Source organism: Mastomys coucha, unplaced genomic scaffold, assembly GCF_008632895.1.
Source record: "Mastomys coucha isolate ucsf_1 unplaced genomic scaffold, UCSF_Mcou_1 pScaffold15, whole genome shotgun sequence".
NCBI lineage: Eukaryota > Metazoa > Chordata > Mammalia > Rodentia > Muridae > Mastomys > Mastomys coucha.
Genome location: NW_022196897.1, coordinates 80,046,040 through 80,065,394, shown reverse-complemented (window position 1 = coordinate 80,065,394; position 19,355 = coordinate 80,046,040). Strand labels below are relative to the sequence as shown.

At 44.5% G+C, this 19,355-nt stretch overlaps 1 protein-coding gene and 1 long non-coding RNA gene across 5 annotated transcripts in view; one reads left to right on the top strand and one right to left on the bottom strand.

Annotated features, from left to right (window-relative positions):
- Alkbh3 (alkB homolog 3, alpha-ketoglutaratedependent dioxygenase) overlaps positions 1–19,355 on the top strand; it is a 33,147-nt gene that overhangs the window by 13,126 nt on the left and 666 nt on the right. For all 4 annotated transcript variants that reach the window (XM_031371113.1, XM_031371112.1, XM_031371115.1 and 1 more), the window contains exons 8-9: positions 1,875–2,084; positions 18,878–18,976. In XM_031371113.1, coding sequence (XP_031226973.1) covers positions 1,875–2,084; positions 18,878–18,976 — 309 coding nt within the window. The remainder of the gene's footprint in view (positions 1–1,874; positions 2,085–18,877; positions 18,977–19,355) is intronic.
- LOC116090524 lies at positions 16,172–19,308 on the bottom strand. The gene is made up of 2 exons (XR_004118713.1): positions 18,827–19,308; positions 16,172–17,432 (listed from the first exon to the last, which is right to left on the bottom strand). It is a non-coding gene; the product is annotated as an uncharacterized LOC116090524 (long non-coding RNA).

The window sequence follows — 19,355 nt, the reverse complement described above, 5'->3', positions numbered from 1 at the left end:
ACCCACGTGGTGGAAGGGGAGAACTGACCCCTGAAAATTAGTCCTCCAATCTCTGATTTCTGACGGTTTAAATGTAAAAGATCAGGAAAAGTTTGAGTTAGCATCAAATTCAGAATTGGGACTTACTCAAGAATCAGCACAGGCTGATGCAGTCACAGAGCCTGCTGTCCATCCCACAGGGCTGTGCACAGGTTTTAGCAGAGTAAGTGCAGAAGGGAGGAGCATGTTGTGGAGACAGTGTGGAGTTTGTAAAAGGGGGCCACTCTCATCCCAGTTTTGTATTAAACATACAAAGTTATACAGAGTGGTTGTTGCATTTTAAAGATTTATTTATTTATTATATGTAAGTACAATGTAGCTGTCTTCAGACACTCCAGAAGAGGGAGTCAGATCTCTTTACGGATGGTTGTGAGCCACCATGTGGTTGCTGGGATTTGAACTCAGGACCTTTGGAAGAGCAGTCAGTGGTCTTAACCTCTGAGCCATCTTTTCAGCCCTGATTGTTGCATTTTGAATGACTTAACAAAGGTGTGTTTGTTTATCTCAACACAGGATCTTGCTTCATAGCTCAGGCTGCTCTTGAACTTTCTGACGTTCTGTCTCAGCCTCCCTGGCATTATAGCATGTGCTACCACTCTCGCTTTAGCTTTAATTTTAATATAGTAGATATCAATAGCTGTAACCTATAAGAACAAAGGTTCAAACCAGGCATGGTGATACACACCTTTAATCTTAGCACCAGAGAGGAAGAGGCAGGCAGATCTCTGTGAGTTCAGGGCCAGCCTGGTGTACATAGCAAGTTCCAAGCTAACCAGAACTACATAGTAAGACCATGATTTAAACAACATTAAAATTCAACAAAGGTTTTTTGAGGGCATCAATAATTTTGATAGTATAAAGTTTGAAAACCACTGTGCTAAAGAGCAGGCCAGGCACGTACTTCTAGTAAGACACAGAATTGTAGAGAGGCAGGACACACAGCTTGTTACTGATGTTCCTGTGGACATGGTTGCACAGTCACTAAATGGTGTGGATAGCAAGCAGTGCTGTGCAGGATGATTTCCTTCATAATGTTATAGCTCTAAGAGTGGGTCCTGTTCTATAGAAAAGGAAACGTGTTCATCAACATACCATAGACCAGGATAGCCACAAACTTGCCTCAGCCTCCCAAGTGCTAGGATTTCTGACATACACCACAATGTCAGGGTTTGGGTTCTATTTTTATGAAGTTAGCCACTCTAAATATTAAATATTTCTCAAGAAAGCAATTTTGTTGTTTAGAATAAAATATGAGCCGGGCAGTGGTGGCGCACGCCTTTAATCCCAGCACTTGAGAGGCAGAGGCAGGTGGATTTCTGAGTTTGAGGCCAGCCTGCTCTACAGAGTGAGTTCCAGGACAGCTAGGGCTACACAGAGAAACCCTGTCTCAAAAAACCAAAAACCAAAAACCAAAAAAAAAAAAAAAAAAAAAAAAAAAAAAAAAAAAAAAAAAAAGAATAAAATACAAACAGAATGAATGAAAGGCACCCAGTTGAGAGTTCTCTTGTTCTTCACTTGAGCCTGGGTGTGTGGACCCGTGAGCTACAGTAGCTCCACTGCCCCTCTTAGTGCAGCACTAATGTTCCAGAACCACCCTGAACATACTGGCATTGGCTTCTTTGTGAGGACATGCACTGAAAGAAAAACAGGAGATGGTGGGCAGCTCCAGCCATCAGACTTGCTTCAGCATAGAGATAGAGGGAGGAGATGAAGCTACTCCTCTGCCTTCTGCTTATTGTGTTACCCTCTCAGAACTCCACTGAATTCATATTTCTTTCTGTTTTTTCATGGCTGCCCATTGTGTCTTGTATGCCTGTCCCTGTGCTTGCTGGCAGTGGCTTCCTATGCTGTGGACTCTGAAGAGCCGCATTGAGGAAAACACCGGCCACACCTTCAACTCCTTGCTGTGTAATCTTTACCGGGACGAGAAGGACAGTGTGGACTGGCACAGCGATGATGAACCCTCCCTGGGGAGTTCCCCTGTCATTGCTTCACTCAGTTTTGGTGCCACTCGGACTTTTGAGATGAGGAAGAAACCCCCACCTGTAAGTATTCTCTTCCCTAAACACACACTTTCCCTTACCTCCTAATCCGTGAGGAGTACAGGTCTCCTAAAAGCCAACAGCTTCAGGATTGACTGGCAGGAGTATATGACATTGGTGAAACACTTTCAACCAATTGCTTCCTTCATTGGAAACATGGCCTGCAAAGTGCCACTCGTGCATTTGCTTATCCAACAAGAATTTCCGCCCTATGCCAGGTCCTGTGGACCCATTACCACCGACAGAAAGGGCAGACAGCCCTTACCCTGTGCAAGGCACTTATTAGAGAAAGCATTTAAGTGCTTGCAACTGTGATTCATACTGTGACTAAAGAGTTACAGGAGGGTGACTTGGAGTAGTAGGAGCAAGAAGGGAGATTCCAGAAACTCAGAAAGATGTCTTTGAAGTGGCTGTCACTTCCTGTGCACCTGTGTGGCATGCCACTGTTCTGTGAGGGAGCATTATACAGATCCTTGTTCCCTTCTTAGATGCCTTCTGAAAGGTATGTGAGTCTGTGACTTCTTGAGAGGAAGCTCAAACCAGACCATCAGGCAATAGTGTGCCTAAGTTGAGATTGGGCAGTGGCAACTAAATTGACTTGAATTTCACCCTGGCTCTCATTTAGATTACATTGGGTGTAACTCCCAAGTCTAGCCCTAATGTTTGAATCAAAAGTGACCCTTAGAACAAAGATGGAAAGCTGGAAGAAATTCCAAGAGAGGAAACTCACTAAGTCATCCTGATTTCAGAGTTCCTGGTTATTCAGCCTGCATCATTAAACCAGGCCCCAGCAAGTGTGGAAGGCCAGCAGGCTGTGTTTTGATTATGACCTAATTCAGGCCTCTTACCTGTCTCTTCTGCATCAAGCACTTGCATAAGAGCTGATGCAGGTTGCTTTCCTGAAGTGCCATTGGGTCTCCATGCATGCTGCTTTATAGCACATTGATTTATTTGGCACCTATGACATCAAGGCCCATTTCTTGGTATAATTTCCACTTTTAAAAGTTTGTTTTGCTTTTGTTTCCACCTAAACTTTGCTTGTTGATGGTAGAGCATTCTCAGTCACCAGTGTAAGAACCTGGCCTCATTCTCCAGGAACTTTCTTGAGTACTAGAGAGTTGGAGTTGAGCACCAGACTGCCTGGCCTTTGCTGGGGTCTTTTAGGCATGGTTATACTTCTATGCATGGATAGAAGTACTTGGATCCCACACCACATGTCTGAGAAGATGTTCTTGCCTTTGTAAGACTCCTTATTACAGATAGTAGAGGAACACTGTTTGCCTGATGTTTTTTCAGACACTCTTCTCAAGCCGACAGATGGAACATCAGCTCTTTTTCAGGCCACTCCTGGGATTGTAGAGTAAGCAAGAAAGGTTAGGTGTGCCTGTGAGTCAGCAGGATTCAGCCCATCTAGTTGCAGTACCTAAGCCTTAGTATCAACCTTTCTTGGTTCTTCATAGTTATTTGCTTTGTTGCTAAATGTTTAAGTCTTCAGTAACCATTTTACCCACATTAATGCAGCACCACCCCCTTGTGAAAAAAAAGTAGGGGCCTATTTATAGATGGGAACTTAAGAATTCCAAAAGTATGCTTTCTGGATAGTTTCAATGTATATCCAGTTCCCAACTGCTAAACATGAGCAGTGTGTTAGTGTCCAGAAACATCCCTTCCTGTCTCCCCTCCTAGCGAAGAAGCCCTTCATTCCCTCTTAGAAAGACCTGTCTCAGGGACTGGGGCTACAGCTCAGTGGTAGAGTGCATATGCAAGGTCCTGTGTTCTAAGAGCACCACAGCCAAACCAAACCAAAGCCAGACATGTGGTGAACAAGAAAGATTTATTGGTAATAACTTGTTATGTTGTAGGCTGGTGTGTGGTCAGCGGACAGCACACACAGCATTGTTTCTGGGTGTGAGAATGTGGAGCAGATCTCTGTTTAAGACACAAACTGCCCACATTGAGGTTGTCTTTTCCTAGGCTTCCTGAAGTCTGTTTTTCAGGAACCTGGGAAAGTATAGGTCATGGAGTAGTGAAAGAGTTCAGGTCCCCTCAGTGTCCCTGGACTACAACTTTGCCAGCTGGGTTAATAGAACATAATACATCTCATAAGTGAGAAAATTTATCTGACATCTTGAAATAAAGTTGGCTGCGGAAATGAGTTTGAGAAGAAACATAAACAGTCAGTACCCCAGGTTACTGGCTCTAGTAAATTTTGGCTTCTGGCCTCATTTTCACTGATTAAATTTGGCACAGTTCTTGTGCATATTCTCTATTTTGACTTTTGTTTAATACAGAGAAAGTGAATGTTATTGTGTTTGAGATTATAATCACACATTGGTGATTACAGCTTAGAAGTTCCACTCTTGAGTAAACACAGTTTATGTTTAAACTTTTGAGGACTCACTCAGGCTTCATTAACAGATTCCAAAACTCTGGAGCCCCATAAATGTAACCAAATGCAGAAGCCTTCTTTGAGTTGACAGCCATGGAAATATTTCTCAGGGTATACATCTTATTGCAAATGGGCCCTTTCCCAGAGGATTCAAGGGAACTTGCTTTGCAAATCTTTGTCTCCTTTTCTATCTAGATTCAAGTATAGCTCAGAGAGTAAGCCTCATGACTCCTAACCCAAAGTGAAAGTGCACATTAAACAGAAAAGTCACTCCTCTATGTGAGCCTTGGAGGACTGACTCTCTGAATGTCACTCACTACTGCTTGTAGTTTTCCTGACTGCCAACAAGGCAGGTGAATGAGTTAGTGGCTGTAGGAGGGAGTCCCCCACATTGTAGGAGGGAGTCCCCAACACTCCTGTCAGCTTTGTTCTGTTGGTTGAGAGGCTATCACCTGCCTAAAGGAATTGGTTTCTTATCTGAAGCAGATGAAGGGCAAGATAATTCCTGTATTTCACATAGGTGTGGAGTTTGAGGCAAGCCTTTGGGGCTACTTTCAAAGACTTCTTGTTTGTTTTTTCAGATAGGATCTCATGTCACAAAGGCTGGCCTTGAACTTGTGATTCTCCTGCCTCTTTCCTCAGTGCTGGAAATGCATTCACTACCATGCTTGGCAAGAAAAATAGTCTTGCTTTTTATTTTTTTAAAAAACAAATTCAGACTCTTCCCACCCTTGTAACAGCTACTTGCTGTGCAGTCTGGCACTCTGTCAGTCTGGTTGCTGATCTTCTGAAAGCTGCCCCACATTCTGCACACTTTTTCAGTCTCCCCCATGCTGAGATGATATGAGAGCTCCTGCCCTATCCACCCTCTGATTGGTGGAGCTGTCATGCTTAACCATGGAATATCAAGGTGCCCATCCTTCCTACACTGCTCTCAAAGCCTGTTGAGTCTCATTTATTTTGATTGTAGAGTAAAATAAAGTACTATTTCCTCTAGTGACAGTAAGGTAGTAGGGGCATGGTAGACTTCTTTGGTCTTGTTTTGTACCTGATCCTTTCTTTTGTGTGGGTCAAATTAGAGACTGGCCAGTGCCAGTCAGTCCTGTCCTAAGACAAGGGAAAGCTTACCAAATACTTGTCAACAGATCTTTGTACCCTGTCAGAGTGGGTTCATGAAAGCTTTTCTGCACTGCTTATCCCAAGCCCAGTTGTACTTTCCAAACTACATCGTGTCCCTGTTTGCATAGATTAGCCTGGTTCTTTCTCCCATCTAACTCTAATTCTATACAAACTAGAAAAGGAACTACAAAAGCCGCTTGGCAGGCTGCTATTTCTCTGTCGGTAACCATGGAAACAGTGATGGCTGGGGGGGTTATTAGATAATAGCAGGAAGTTTGTGATGCACTAGAGGGTTAGATGCCAAAAGCCTTGTTTTTGTAGCAAATTACCTTGGATGAGCTCTTTTCCTGATCAGCTGCATCGTGCCTGTGGGGGGGCCTCTCTCCACTCCCAGATAATTGAGTTGAAGCAAAAGGGGCTTCTCTCTGAGCTGTTTCTCTCCACAGTACCTTATGAAGGGAGTGGCAGTAAAAGCAAGACTAATGGTTGAGTCTCTGAGAATACTCTGCTAAATGATTTGTTATACACTTCTGGGAATACTTGAGTATTGAAAAGTCAGCCTGATCATAAATACTGATTTCCTCCTCCCCCACTCAGGGGTTTAGAAAGAAGGAAGATATTGAGATCTAAAGTATTATGGTACTGAATGGAAACAGGCCACACCAGAGCTGTAGCATTCAAAATTAAGGAGGAACCTTCCACCTCAGGCAGTGGCCCCCCTGCTACAGTTTTCACATCATCCATCCTTTTAATTGTTTTGTGACAGTCTTGCTTGTCTTACCCACCCTGGCCTCAGGCTAACAGTCTCCAGAAGGCTAGGATTACAGTTGACCACCTAGGCTCCTTCCTTTTCTTTACACCATTTGATCACAGCATCTGGCCTGAGAGCTTACAAGAAACACTTGAAAGAAGTTCTTGATAACCATGATCTTCTCAAACACCCTCCAGTGAAAGTCGGAAGATCAGCCTTGCTTCCTGTTTCTGCCCCTGGGCTGGAAAACAAGCACTTACCTGTTTGCTTTATGCTTACTCTTTTGTCATAAAGGGAAATGATCGTTGGTTAGTGACTTCAAGGGAACATAGGAATGCTTTCCCAAGAACATAGTTGGAGTAACCAGTGGATTTGAGCTGTTGTAAATGCTCTGTTGGTTGCTTAATCAAGAGACAAGAAAGGATGTCAAGGTGATAAGAATGTAGTGGAGTCTTGGGAACAGGGCCAGCAGCTGGACTAGAAAGACAGTAAGGGGTTTGAAGTCTTTGAAGGGTGAGGGTGTGAATGAGGAGGGTGGACGTCCACAGGAGTGGTGAGTAAATAAAGATATGTGGTAAGACTTGGAACTTCTGGAGAGAGGGAACTGTCATTTGCTTCCTTGCTACCTCGTTTCAGTCAGAATCAGTGCTCTGACATGTTCAGGAAATAATTACTTCCCAAATTTTTATTTGCTTGTTTGTTTATAAAGAATCTCATTGTGTAGCCCAGGTTGGCCTGGAATTTTGGATCCTCCTGCCTCAGCTTCTGTATATTTGATTATAGGTATATCACTATGCCCAGTGAGGTTCCTTGGATTTAGGGTTTTCTTTTTCTTCACATTTATATGAGGGAGTGTATGCATGAATATATGTGTGCATGTGTATAATATGTGCATGTGTCAGAGTATGCATGTTGCCACTTCACACATATGGAATCAGAGGGCAACTTATAGGAGTTGTTCTCTCCTTTCCACCATGTGGGTCCTGGGATCAAATTCATCATCAGGCTGGATGACAGGAGCCTTTACTTGATGAGCCATCTTTCCAACCCTAAATTTAGTTGGTTTGTTTCATTTTATTTAATGTTAGGGAACTTTTGTGTATGTGTGTGGGAATCAGAGGATGACTCTGGATGGCCTCTTTGATTGATTGCTCTCTACCTAATCTTTTGAGACAGTGTTTCCCACTGAACATAGATCTCACTGATTTGACTAGACTGAGTGATTAGCAACCCCAGGGCATCCTTCTGTCTCTGTCTTCCCAGTGCTGAGAGTACAGTCACATGGTGCCATGCCCAGCTTTTTATGTAGATAATGGGGATCTGAACCCATAGGGCACAAGTACAGTATCAACTGAGCCATCTCCTCTCTACTTCTGGATTTAAAACCACATTTTCCAACTAATTTCTTGTATTTCTGTGTATGCCACTGCTAAGTATAGGGATTGCTGGCAAACTTGACCTTAAAGCCTTATGAGAGAGGAGTAGAGTTTTTCCTACCCTTTGTAATACTCTAAGACCTGTTCCTGGGGGTTCTGGTGGTTTGTCATCTCTCTTAGAGGATGGCTAGATATCTCATGCAGAAAAGAATTATGTATTTTTGAAGAGGTAGGAGGTCCCATCCTGGGGTTCAGTGAGCCAGCAAGAGCAGCATAGCAGGCAAAGAGATGGGAAAGATGGGCAAAGCCATATCCTGCAAACACTTGGGAATTTAAAGGAGGAGAATTTCAGAACATGAAGAAGCCATTGAATGTGTGGAGCAGAAGAGCTTGGCCTGGGTGACTCTGTAAAAGATCAGTGTTGTTCCTTTGTGGAGCCTAGGCTAGAAAGAAGCAAGGGTAGATCCAGGCACCAATGAGGGGACAAAGGGGAAAGAAGATAAAGGAGGGCAAACGGGATCACCAGAACTAAAGGGAGCATGAGTTTGTAAGGAGGCCTGAGAACAGTGTAGGGGAAGGGTACTCTACCCCTACTAGATGGAAAGGTAACCATCTTCCACATGAGAGGGCTCTAGGAGACGTTCAAGCTTGTGGAGACAGCTAGGTTTCAGTTAGGATGAAGAGGAAGAGGGTCCCTTCAGGTTGAGAAATGACAAAGGATGTGATAGAAGGTACAGGAAGAGGCGGGGGGGGGGGGTGATCAGATACTGTCCAGGTCTGGGAAGGAGTGCTCTGGGTTACCTACCTCTGAGGTGATTGTGGTTAGCTGGACGTGCTTTCCTGGTCTTACAGGACTGTACTGACTGGTTTTGTGTGTCAGGTTAATATAAGCTAGAGTCATCAGAGAAAGGAGTCTCAGTTGAGGAAATGCCCCCATGAGATCCAACTGTAAGGCATTTTCTCAGTTAGTCCAGGCATTGTGGATGGTTACCATCCCTGGGCAGGCTCAGCAAGCCAGGAGGAGCAAGCCAGCAAGCAGCACCCTCCATGGCCTCTGCATCAGCTCCTGCCTCCAAGTTCCGCCCTGTTCAAGTTCCTGTCCTGATTTTCTCCAATGATGAACTATGATCTGGAAGTGTAAGCCAATGAATAAACTCTTTCCTCCCCAACTTGCTTTTTGGTCATGGTGTCTTGTCACAGCAGTAGAAACCCTGACTAAGACAAGGACAAAGGGGGTTTCTGGTGCTGCACTCCTAGCGGAAGCTCTTTCATGATAGCATTTACATTGGAGTACATTTCTAGGAAGTGTGTGTTACTGAACATGGCATCCTCATCACTAACTTCAGAGTTTAAGGCCGCATCCAGGGCAGCTGGAATGGCTTTGGCTGTGAGTGTAAAGCTGGATTTCTGTTACCTCAGTTCATAACTACCGCCCCATACAGCCCCCAGGACTATATCAGCAATCAATCTGAACAAACGCAATCGGCAAGTGCTGCCCTCTGGATTTCATTAACTTCTAGCATGTCTCTTTGAGGAGGAAGGGCAGGGATCTGGCTGCTGGTGTGGCTCCGCTTTGGTGCCTGCAGAGAACTGTGCTGCAGCAAGGACTTCCCTGACCTCCATGTCCTCTGTGTGAGTCAGTGAGGCACTGGAGTGTGATTGCTGGTACCCACCTGTCCTTTCTGCTTACTAAACTCATTTACTCACCAGAACCCTTCAAACCCAATGAATGCCAAAAACTAGGGGTAGGGCAGGGAGATGGTAAAAGTCCAAAGAGTAGCATGTGGCAGATGAATTTCAAACTGTTGGTTGTGAACCACTAAGCTCTGTGGTCTCAGCTCTGCTCTTCCAGGTCTCATTTTGGAGCAGTGTTTCAGACCAGTGCCCAGGGTGCTGTCACTTCATTCTGGGCTGAGTCAGCAGAATAACCACAGAGATGATTTTGTGGGGTCCCAGCCCTCTGCCAAGTACTTCCCTTTCCACTACTATGCACAAGAGCCCTACTACATTCAGTGCTGTAGTAACCACCTCAAGCTGGAGAATCCGTGCAGGTATGTCTGCCCTGGAGCAGTGTTGGTCCTAGACAGGTGATCGCAGGCAATACAAACTCCACTCGGGGAAACCAGCTTCAAAGAGATGATACTGTTGACAAAAGGGACATTATTGGCATAGCCATGCATTGAGAGACAGGGCAAAAAAAGGATATGTGGGCCGGGTGGTGGTGGCGCACTCTTTTAATCCCAGCACTTGGGAGGCAGAGGTAGGCAGATTTCTAAGTTCAAGGCCAGCCTGGTCTACAGAATGAGTTCCAGGACAGCCAAGGCTACGCAGAAAAACCCTGTCTCGGGGGGTAAAAAAAAAGGACATGTGGCCTTAGCATGTGGCTACATAGGTAGCTGCACTTTTAAAACATCATTACAGATGTGAAAAAAGAAAACAAGAGGAGAAGGAGGCAGAGGAGGAGAAGAAGCAGCTTTTAGTATACTTATCAAGCAATTCTGCCAGTTTTCTGATCCTTGGACCAGAGAGCTATGGAACAAACAAACAACAAAACCAACCTCCATTGTATCCGTGGTCATGTTGAGAAAACTCTGCTTACTCCTGTCAATGTTCCAGCATCTTGACTCTGTTCTTGGTCATGAAGCACAGATTTGGGGATGGAGGTGCAGCTCAGTGGTAGAGCACTTCAAGACCCTGGGATTAATTCCCTAACACTGCTTCCCTCCTTGGGGTCGGGGATTGTGGGAGCATAAGAGCAGAGATGCAAGTGCAGCCGACCAGGGTGACTGCCCAGCAGAATAAAAGCACTTCTAACACAAAGCTGACAACTTGAGTTTGGTCTCTGGAAGAAAAAATATCAGGATGTGGTGATACACACCTGTAATCCCAGGATTCCGACAGAGAGGTGAGAGGTGAGCTCAGATATCAACTAATATGAAATGAAATGGCAGAAACTAGGGACAGAGAGAGACAGACTGACTGCCTCTATATAGTGACCTCTGATGGCCACATACCCTGTGTGCATGTTCTCCTTTTAAAAGAAAAGCGAACAGGAATAAAAGGAAGAGAGGAGGGATGAGAAAAGGAAGGAAGAAAGAAAGAAAGGAAAGGAAAGAAGGGAGGGAGGTGGGAAGAAAGGAAGGAGGGAGGGCTGGGTGGAATGAGCTGTCTACCTAGTCTTCCTTTCCTTACATCTTAGCTCCTCTTGAAACATCTGTTCTTCCCTCCCCTGTAAGAAGTGTATGAATGCTATTATTTTCTCACAGTATTGTTCACTGGCGCCCACCTTTAGCAGGCATGAAAATTCCGGGTTTTTTTTTATTTTGTTTTTTTGTTTTTGTTTTTGTTTTTTTCTCTTACTAGCTTCTAAAATGCTGTCTTGTCTGGTTCATTCATGTACTTTTCTTGTTACTACTTAACCTCCTTTGAGTTTTTCTTGACACTCAAAGATGGGTTAACTATGGCTGTTAGAGCTTATCTTTGGGTCTGTTCTCTTTCTCTTGTTTTTCGGGAGGGTATGAGCTCCTGGGTTGTAACTACTATACGGGAAGGCCCCCTTCTGTCTTGTCCCTGTGGCCTCAGTGCAGAACACTGCTTTAATTAAGCAGCAGTAAGAAATAGAAGCTCGGAGCTCTCAGACTCACCTGTTCCGTGGTGGATAACTTCCCAGTCTCTTATCCCTGCATCTTCTACCACTTTCTCCATATTTGGGAAATGTCTCAACTTCAGTATAGCACATGGAAGTTTCAAATTCAGTTCTAAAGTTAGTCATTATTTTCTTCAAAAACACTGCCATTACCATCCCACCACACACAAATCCATTTCTGTTGATTGCATCACTGTTTTCTTGGTCAGGTTAATACATTTTCAGTTTGTTGTTCCCCGGTTCTCATCAAAACCCCTCATCCATTCCCCTTTCTCACTTTCTTGGGCCATTAAGATTAGAGTTGCTGTTTGACTGTCCTAGCCCTCTAGTTTGGTTTGCCTTCCTTGCTTCCTCCTTTTCTTCCCTGCCCACCCTTACTTTCTCTTTTTTTCATAAAACATGGTCTTTCTATGTAGCCCAAGAGAGTTTTGAACTGATAATCTACTTGCTTCAAGAACATCTGCATGCATCACATTGAGATGTGTAAGGAGTCCATCCATCTCAATGACATCTTCATCCCAGGGTCCTTTATCATTTACCCAAATGCCAAAACTGCCTTTTCCCTGGCTGCTCTGCCTCATTTTATGTCACCCCTCTATCCAGTGCCCAAATGGCAGGTAGTAGCTTTAGGAGCAACACTTCCAGACTTCTCCCTCCCCAGATACTAACTTAGTACCTACTGTGTGTCAGATACTGTGCTTAACTCTGGGGGATGTAACATTGAGGGAGAGAAAGATAGAAGTCCCAGGAGCTATACAGTAGGAGTGCATGAAAGCTATGCTGCACAACAGAAAGAGTGCATGGATGCTTTGCTATTCAGCAGGAGTGCATGGATGCTATGCTGTACCACAGGAGTGCATGGGTACTAGGCTATACAACAGAAGGAGTGTGGGCTTTACTGTATGCACAGTGGGAATGAATGGAGGCTGAGACATTTCCATATCTAAGGGTAACTGTGTAGATAGCAGTGGGATAGGCAAGAACTGGAGTCTACCTGGCGAGCAGTAGCCCTGAGGGAAACTGCTACCTTGAACTAGATTTTGTGAGAAGAGGAGAAGTAAGTAGATTTAAGGTATTTTGGGGGGATGAAGCTATAGAACTTGCCAGTGTTTTAGACATGGGGCAAAAATCAAGAATGACTCCCACATTTTTGGCATGAGTAGCTGGTGGTTGGTAGTGCTATTAATTCAGATGGCAGAGGAAAGGGATTTATTGATTTGATTTTGTCCTTTTGTAAAGAGGTCTGTCCTTTCTCTCAAGATCTGTTTTTATGTGTTGAGTGTTTGCATGTATGTGCACATACTATTTGCATACCAGGTGTGCACATAGTCCAGAAAAGGTCATGGGATCCCCTGAAATTTGAGTTATAGTTGTGAGCCACCATGTGGATGTGGGGAACCCAGTCCAGGTTCTCTGCAAAAGTATCGTGTGCTCATAATCCCTGAGCCGTCTCTTTAGTCCCAGGAACTCTCTTTCTGCATGCTATATTTGAGATGCTGGAACTTAACACATGTAAAGTAGGCCATTGACCATAAAAGCCTTGGCCTCAGTTCTCAGAGATATCATCCTGATTGTGGGACCATCACGAGGTACAATGCTGATAACACAGAATGTTGCCTATCTTCTGGGCTACATTCTAAAAGCTTTACCCTTCATCTGCCCTGAATCTTAAGTTAACTCTGCTACTCTCCCCATTGTAATATGGGACACTATGTAGATAGGGTAATAACAGACACCATCAGCTCACTGCATAGGATAGCTTAGGAATTATTTGCTGAACTTAAAGTAATAATTAATGAATACTATGTAAAGCTATGGGATTGGCACATTCCTATCCAGGACAAGAGAACCGAAGGAAAGGAGCATACACCCAGCCTTGGGTCTGTGTCTGTCATTGGGTTTAGTAGCTCAGAAAAGCGCTAGAGCAGTGAGCAGGATGGAAACCATAACAAGTCATCAGGTGTGTACATTTTCTCTGCCTGGCCTGCACAAGGTTCCCACTATCCTTTGTATGGTTGCTCTATTCTCCTGAATTATCTCTTTCCCTGTTTACCACTTCCTGCTTAACTCAAGTCCTGTCTGGGCTTCCAGGGCTGCTGTAGCCAGTGAGTCTCCCTTGATGCCTCCAGCACAGAAACTAGAAATTGCCATGTGCCCAGTGCTTCCTGTGAGCTTGGGAAATGAGAAGCAGAGAGCAGGAGCTTGCTTTGTTTCCCTTGCCCTTTCTGTTCAGTAATGTTTTGTTTTCATATCGATCTTAGTAATAAGATGGAGGTTTTCTTAAATAGCTTTTCTGAGGCTCAGAGAGATGCAGAGGACCAAACACTCTGAAAACAAGGGGAAGCATATTTTGTTTGGACAGCCTTTTCTGCTGTGGGAGAGACAAAGACTGTGATATCTGAAGACACAGTAGCATGTGGAGCAGGAGAGAGGGTCAAGGAAGAGCAGCGATGACAGCAATCACAGGCTAGCTGGGGTGGCTGGGGTAGAGCAGGACAGTTCTGCTGGGAAGACCTTAAGTTGGGTGTGGCCTTAGTAACCCAAAGTTAAAACTGGAAATTTCCTATAAAAAACGCACTTAGCTCTTTCCCCAGAAAAGCTAGAGGATGAGACAACACTAGGGAGCAGTGACAGGAACTGCTCCTCAACATCATTCACCCCTATATGCAGACCCTTGGCTCCTCAGGATTCCCACTGCCCACTGTGTAACTCCTGGCCACATCTCCCTTTTGTGTTCCTTGCTGATTGATGGCTGGTTCCCTTCAGCAAGGTGAATGTGCCATGTCAGAAGGAGGCAGTATGGCAGGACCTGAGGAGCAGAGCTCACGTCACAGTCAAAGCAGTATGGGGAAGTGATTGTGGGTTTGAGCACTCCCAGACCTGTGTTCGCCCGCTGCTTCGTCTCCTGCCAGCTTTTCATTTTAGTTCCCTGTGCTTACGAGAAATGGATAGTATCTCCTTGTGGGTTTGCAGCAAGAGTTAGCCATGGCTATGTGTGACGCAGGTAGTATCTGACATGCCACCTTCACCATGGTTCCAGCCGAGGAAGCTGGTCCACAAGCCTAGCAGGAAGCCTTCCATTAAGTACTTAGTTGTTATAAGAGAAACATTGAGTCTGGGGCAGTAGTTCTCAGACTATGGGTCTTGACTCCCTTGGGGGTCAAGTAACCCTTACACAGGAGTCTCATATTAAGTCTCCTATGTATCAGATACTTATATACTGTTATATTCATAACAGTAGTAAAATTACTCTTGTATGTTCATATAATACATGTTGTATTACATGAAGTAGCAATGGAATAATTTTATGACTGAAGGTTAGCACATGAGGAACTGTATTAAAGGGTCACATTACAAAGGTTGAGAAGCACTGGTCTATAGAGGATAGCTCAGTGGTAGAATGCTTACCTGCCATGCATAAAGCTTAGTTGCCCTTCCCCTAGAAGTGTGGAAAACAAACCAAAACTCCCTAAACAAAACAAAAATACTGTGTAGACTAAAGAGTTAAATCTGAAAAATGTCAACTCTTTTTTTTTTTTTAACTAAAGGAAATGGAGTTGTATATTTAGCTCTCCTCAGGATGGGAAAAGCCTTTCTAAGCATAAAACCCATGAAAGAGGTCAAAGAAAGGTCAGTGGAGTCAAGTCCAGACATTTTTTTATTCAACATCAAATGACAGTGAAAGAGCTAATAAAAAACAAAAGCAGTTACCTCCAAGACTTATGCCAAGGGGAATGGCCTGCCAGCTTAATGTCTGAGGTCACCAGTGAGTTAGCAAAGTATTAATTCCCACAGCACAGTGGACAGAGACACAGACACAGAGACCACAGTGGAGGAAAGATTGGAACTGTCATACTTCCCTCGTGGAGTTACAGACTCCTGGAGGCTTTGCAAGGAAGCAGAAGGAAGCAGCTTGGCACTGCAAATCAAGCACCTTAAAGGTCGGACCCTTGCCCAGAATCCCAGCTTTAATACTCTATCCAAGATGTTTGTGTTTAGTGATGCTTCACCTCAAGTCTACTTGAAGTAACCTTATTCCTTTAAAAACAACAGCAACAACCCAATCAGTAATCCCAGTATATCAAAATCTCAGTCTCACACTGTGCTCCTTACTGTTAGATCCCAGCACTGGTCCAATGTCTGACACATAGGTAGTCAAACATGCAAAGAAATAGTTCATGACAATATTTTTGAACTATTATGTATTTAAAAACACCCAAGTGCTATGCTTGTATAGATGGAATACTGCCTGTGAACTCTGGAAGAATGGGGTTTCTATGTATTCTGGGCACTTTCTTCAGTTACTTAGCATCTGTCTACTGATGTCCTAGTCACAGTGTTTCTAAGAAGCAGCCGCACACCGCCATTCCCCGCCACCCCAACTATGAGAGCAGGAAAGCTGGCACCTAAAAGTTAAACCTGTACCATACGTGAGTTCTGATGCATTCTAAGAAGAAGATATGAAGATTTAGAAGTGATAGGTGAGACTTCTGACACTATTTTAGGACAGGAAGGGGGTGAGTTCCTGAGAAATGCAGATTGAATAATGTGCATTACCTTTTCCCGAGAAGGAAATTGCCTAGTTTCTTGTCTGTGGTGACCATAATGGCATAGCAGTAAACATCCAGGATTTTCTCCTAAGTACTGTCTTCCTGAGGAAACTGAACAGAGGAGCATCTTGGTGGGGCGGGAGCAGGGGTGTGCAAAGTCTCAACATTTGTTAGGAACGAGTATGAGAGCATCCCGGTAGACTGCTGTACTTGAGAGTGAAGGCACTCTTCAGCACTGACAGAAAAAATAGACCATTTGTGGTTTTCTGTTTATAAGGTTTCAACGTCTACAGTCACAACTCACTCCCCATAGGTTGATTGTTACCTTAGAAGCTTCTTTTGTCTATCAGGGATAGACATTTTTATCTTAAGCACTGTATTGTTCACATATGAATATTGGAGTTCGTGTGTGGGTGTGGGTGTGCATGCATGCATGTGTGTTTTGCTTGCCTGAGTACAGCAGAGTCACAGATGTGAACTTTGGAAATATGGCCATTGGCAGCCATGACTGAGCCTTCTCTAACAGTATGGCCCCTGCTCCCCACATCACCACCACCTTTGCACAGCAGGAGTTTCCCTGGCCTTTTATCTGCCTCCTAGGTGGAAAGTTAGAGTGTCACTGCCTCCAGTTGCTTCTCTGTCTTAAGGCAGATAGGTCCATCAGTGAGCTCTACCATGTTGGGAGGCTCCCTTGCCTTCTTTAACTGTCCGTCTCCTGCAATTAGGAATGTGTTTTCTAAGTCACCGGTGTTAGGAGAAATAAATAACAAGCCAGGAGAAAATGATATTACCTCTCACATCATGTGCTGGGGTGAGCAATTCTCTATCCATCTACTCTGTTCACTCCTCAGGGACAACCTGAATTGCTCACCCTTGAGGGTCTACCTTTTGGTGTGATTAGTGGCTGTGCTGGATATTATGTGTGCAAAACACACCCAAATTTTTCTCTCCCTTGAAAAATAGAGATTTTTATGCTTCATTTCCACTGGTGCTGATAGTTGTCTCTTGTATGCGGAACTCCCTTTTGCCTCTCAGCTGCATTCTTCTTCATGGTTCCAGATGGAATCACAGTGCTCTGCAGTCCCACCTCTACCTCACCATGGAGTTATGGGTGTTCTTGATCTCAGAAGTGCCCTTGTGTACTCAAGAAGTCTTCCCTCTGAGCATCATTTCAGCCTCGTCCTCCAGTCTGTACAGTTTACAGGTCCACGCCATTTTGTCTTCCCTGAAAGCAGGAGAGATCCTTCTGCCTACAGCCAAGTTTTAACTCGAGCTGACCAGCCTTTCAATCTGTTAAGCCTTTATAACCCTCTGATGTCATGGAGGATGGGCCTTTCTTTGATGTTTTTCCTTAGCAAGGCATTCGTCTCTTCTGGCATACTTTTTTCAAGCACCACCTCTGCCTTCTGAAGTGGAGGTGAGTGTGGAGGTGGGTGTGGGCCTCCACCGGCAGGGTCACTTCCCAGTGGGTTCTGGTTGGCTGAGCAGTCAGAGGTCAATGTTTCTGTGCTTACTGATTCCTGGAAGAGAAGAGGTGGCAGACACAAAACAAAACAGACCAGCCAATCAGAAGTTGTTTCAGACTTTGCTTATGTCTTCTGTCTGTAAAAATTCTGGCTGTCCTTGACAAAGTCACTGCCAAGGGCTGGGCCGTGGAACCTAGACTGTTTATACAAGTTTAGTATTGTTTTGATTTTAGATTTTCCTGGGGGAAATCGTTGTAAACAGTTAAGTTCTCAGAAAGACCTTTGCAGCAATAAACATAAACAGATTTGCACTACAGTAAATCCTGCAGGAACCCAAATGTAACTGGTGCATGGGAAGGGAGGCAGATGAATGCACAGGCCCATTGTCTACCCACAGTGGAAGTGAAGAAAATAGGAAGCTCAGGTCTGTCCCAGTCCCACCCAGGGGGCTCCTAGTGGCTGAGCCAGAAAGCCACAAGGCTTTTCACTATACCCAGAAGCTCTGAGGAGCAGCACACCATCTCTTGACATTTTTGCGGTGGGCTGTGGTAACATTATCAGGTCTGAGACAAGCTGTCTAGGTCCAGGATCTGTCCCGGTCTCAGTATCCAGAATTTGTGATCTGTTCTCTAAAGCACAAATAACAAACAATCAGGCTTCACAGACAATGATGCTCTAATCAAGCCAGAGCTCCTTTCTTTGAGAAATTCCTGCCATTGCTAGAATTCCTGTTTGGAAAGAGATAGGAATGCATCTCTCAAACACCTAGATTAGCCAAGGGAAGAGCTGGGGTTAGTTCTAAAGCAGTTGCTTTCTATCTGTGAGTTGCAACCCTTTGGGAGTCAAACAACCAGACCACAGGAGTTGCCTACAACCATTGGAAAATACAGATATTTACATTATAATTCATAACATTAGCCAAATTACAGTTACAAAGTAGCAATGGAAATAATTTTATGGTTGGAGGTCACCACAACATGAGGAACTATATTAAAGAGTTGTAGCATTAGGATGGTTGAGAACCACTGGTCTAAAGTAATTACCAATTAGTGAATTAGCATATCATAGGCAGGTGCAACAAGCCTTTGTCAAAGGCTGTTTTCTTCCTATGATGTTGGATCACAGCGCTGTATAGCAGAGGTAGGTGAGTCTTACCTCCCTCCTAGGGCAGGGTGGGCTTTTCTGGGGAACAGTAACCACAACTAACTCTTACACAGTTCTGCCTGTTGCCAGTCCCCAGTCATTTACACACATTGTTAGAGACACAGATCGGCCCTGTATAGTAGATACCGTCTTCATTTCCATGTTACAAATAAGTGTACTAAGGAGTAGAAAGATAAAATAGCTAGCTGAAGGCCAACAAGCTGCCAAGGGACAGAGAATTATGCAAGTTCCCACAGTCTGGCTCAGGAATAACTGCCTCCAGGTTCATGACCTTCATGACCTACCTTGCTTCATGACCATATAAAAACTTCAGTAGGATGGCTACTGTTTTCTAGGAAGAAAATGGAGACTACACATATGTGGAGAGAGTGAAGATACCATTGGATCACGGGACCTTGCTAATCATGGAAGGAGCCACACAAGCTGACTGGCAGGTGAGGGCTCGCAGGTACTGCTGATTCGCTCCTGGAGGCAGCTTCTACCCCGGCCAGGGAGGGAGTCATTGCAGACTACACAGACGCAGGTGCTTATTCTGAGCAAGTAGCCATAAAATAATGGCATGTCTAAGCAGGTGATCAAAACAGGCGCTCAGCAGAGGTTCAAGTTGTTGTAGTGATAGAGGAATCCACGACTGTGCTACCATTGCAGCCACTAGCCCCTGAACCTGCTGACCACTTAGAAAGTGACTGGCACTAATTTACCTGCAAATAACCCCAGTGGCTACCCTCTTGGGCATCATAGCTCCAAACTATTCTAGGTCACTGTGGGTGAGGTCTCATTAAGTACAAACATTTCAAGTAAAGCAACAGTTAG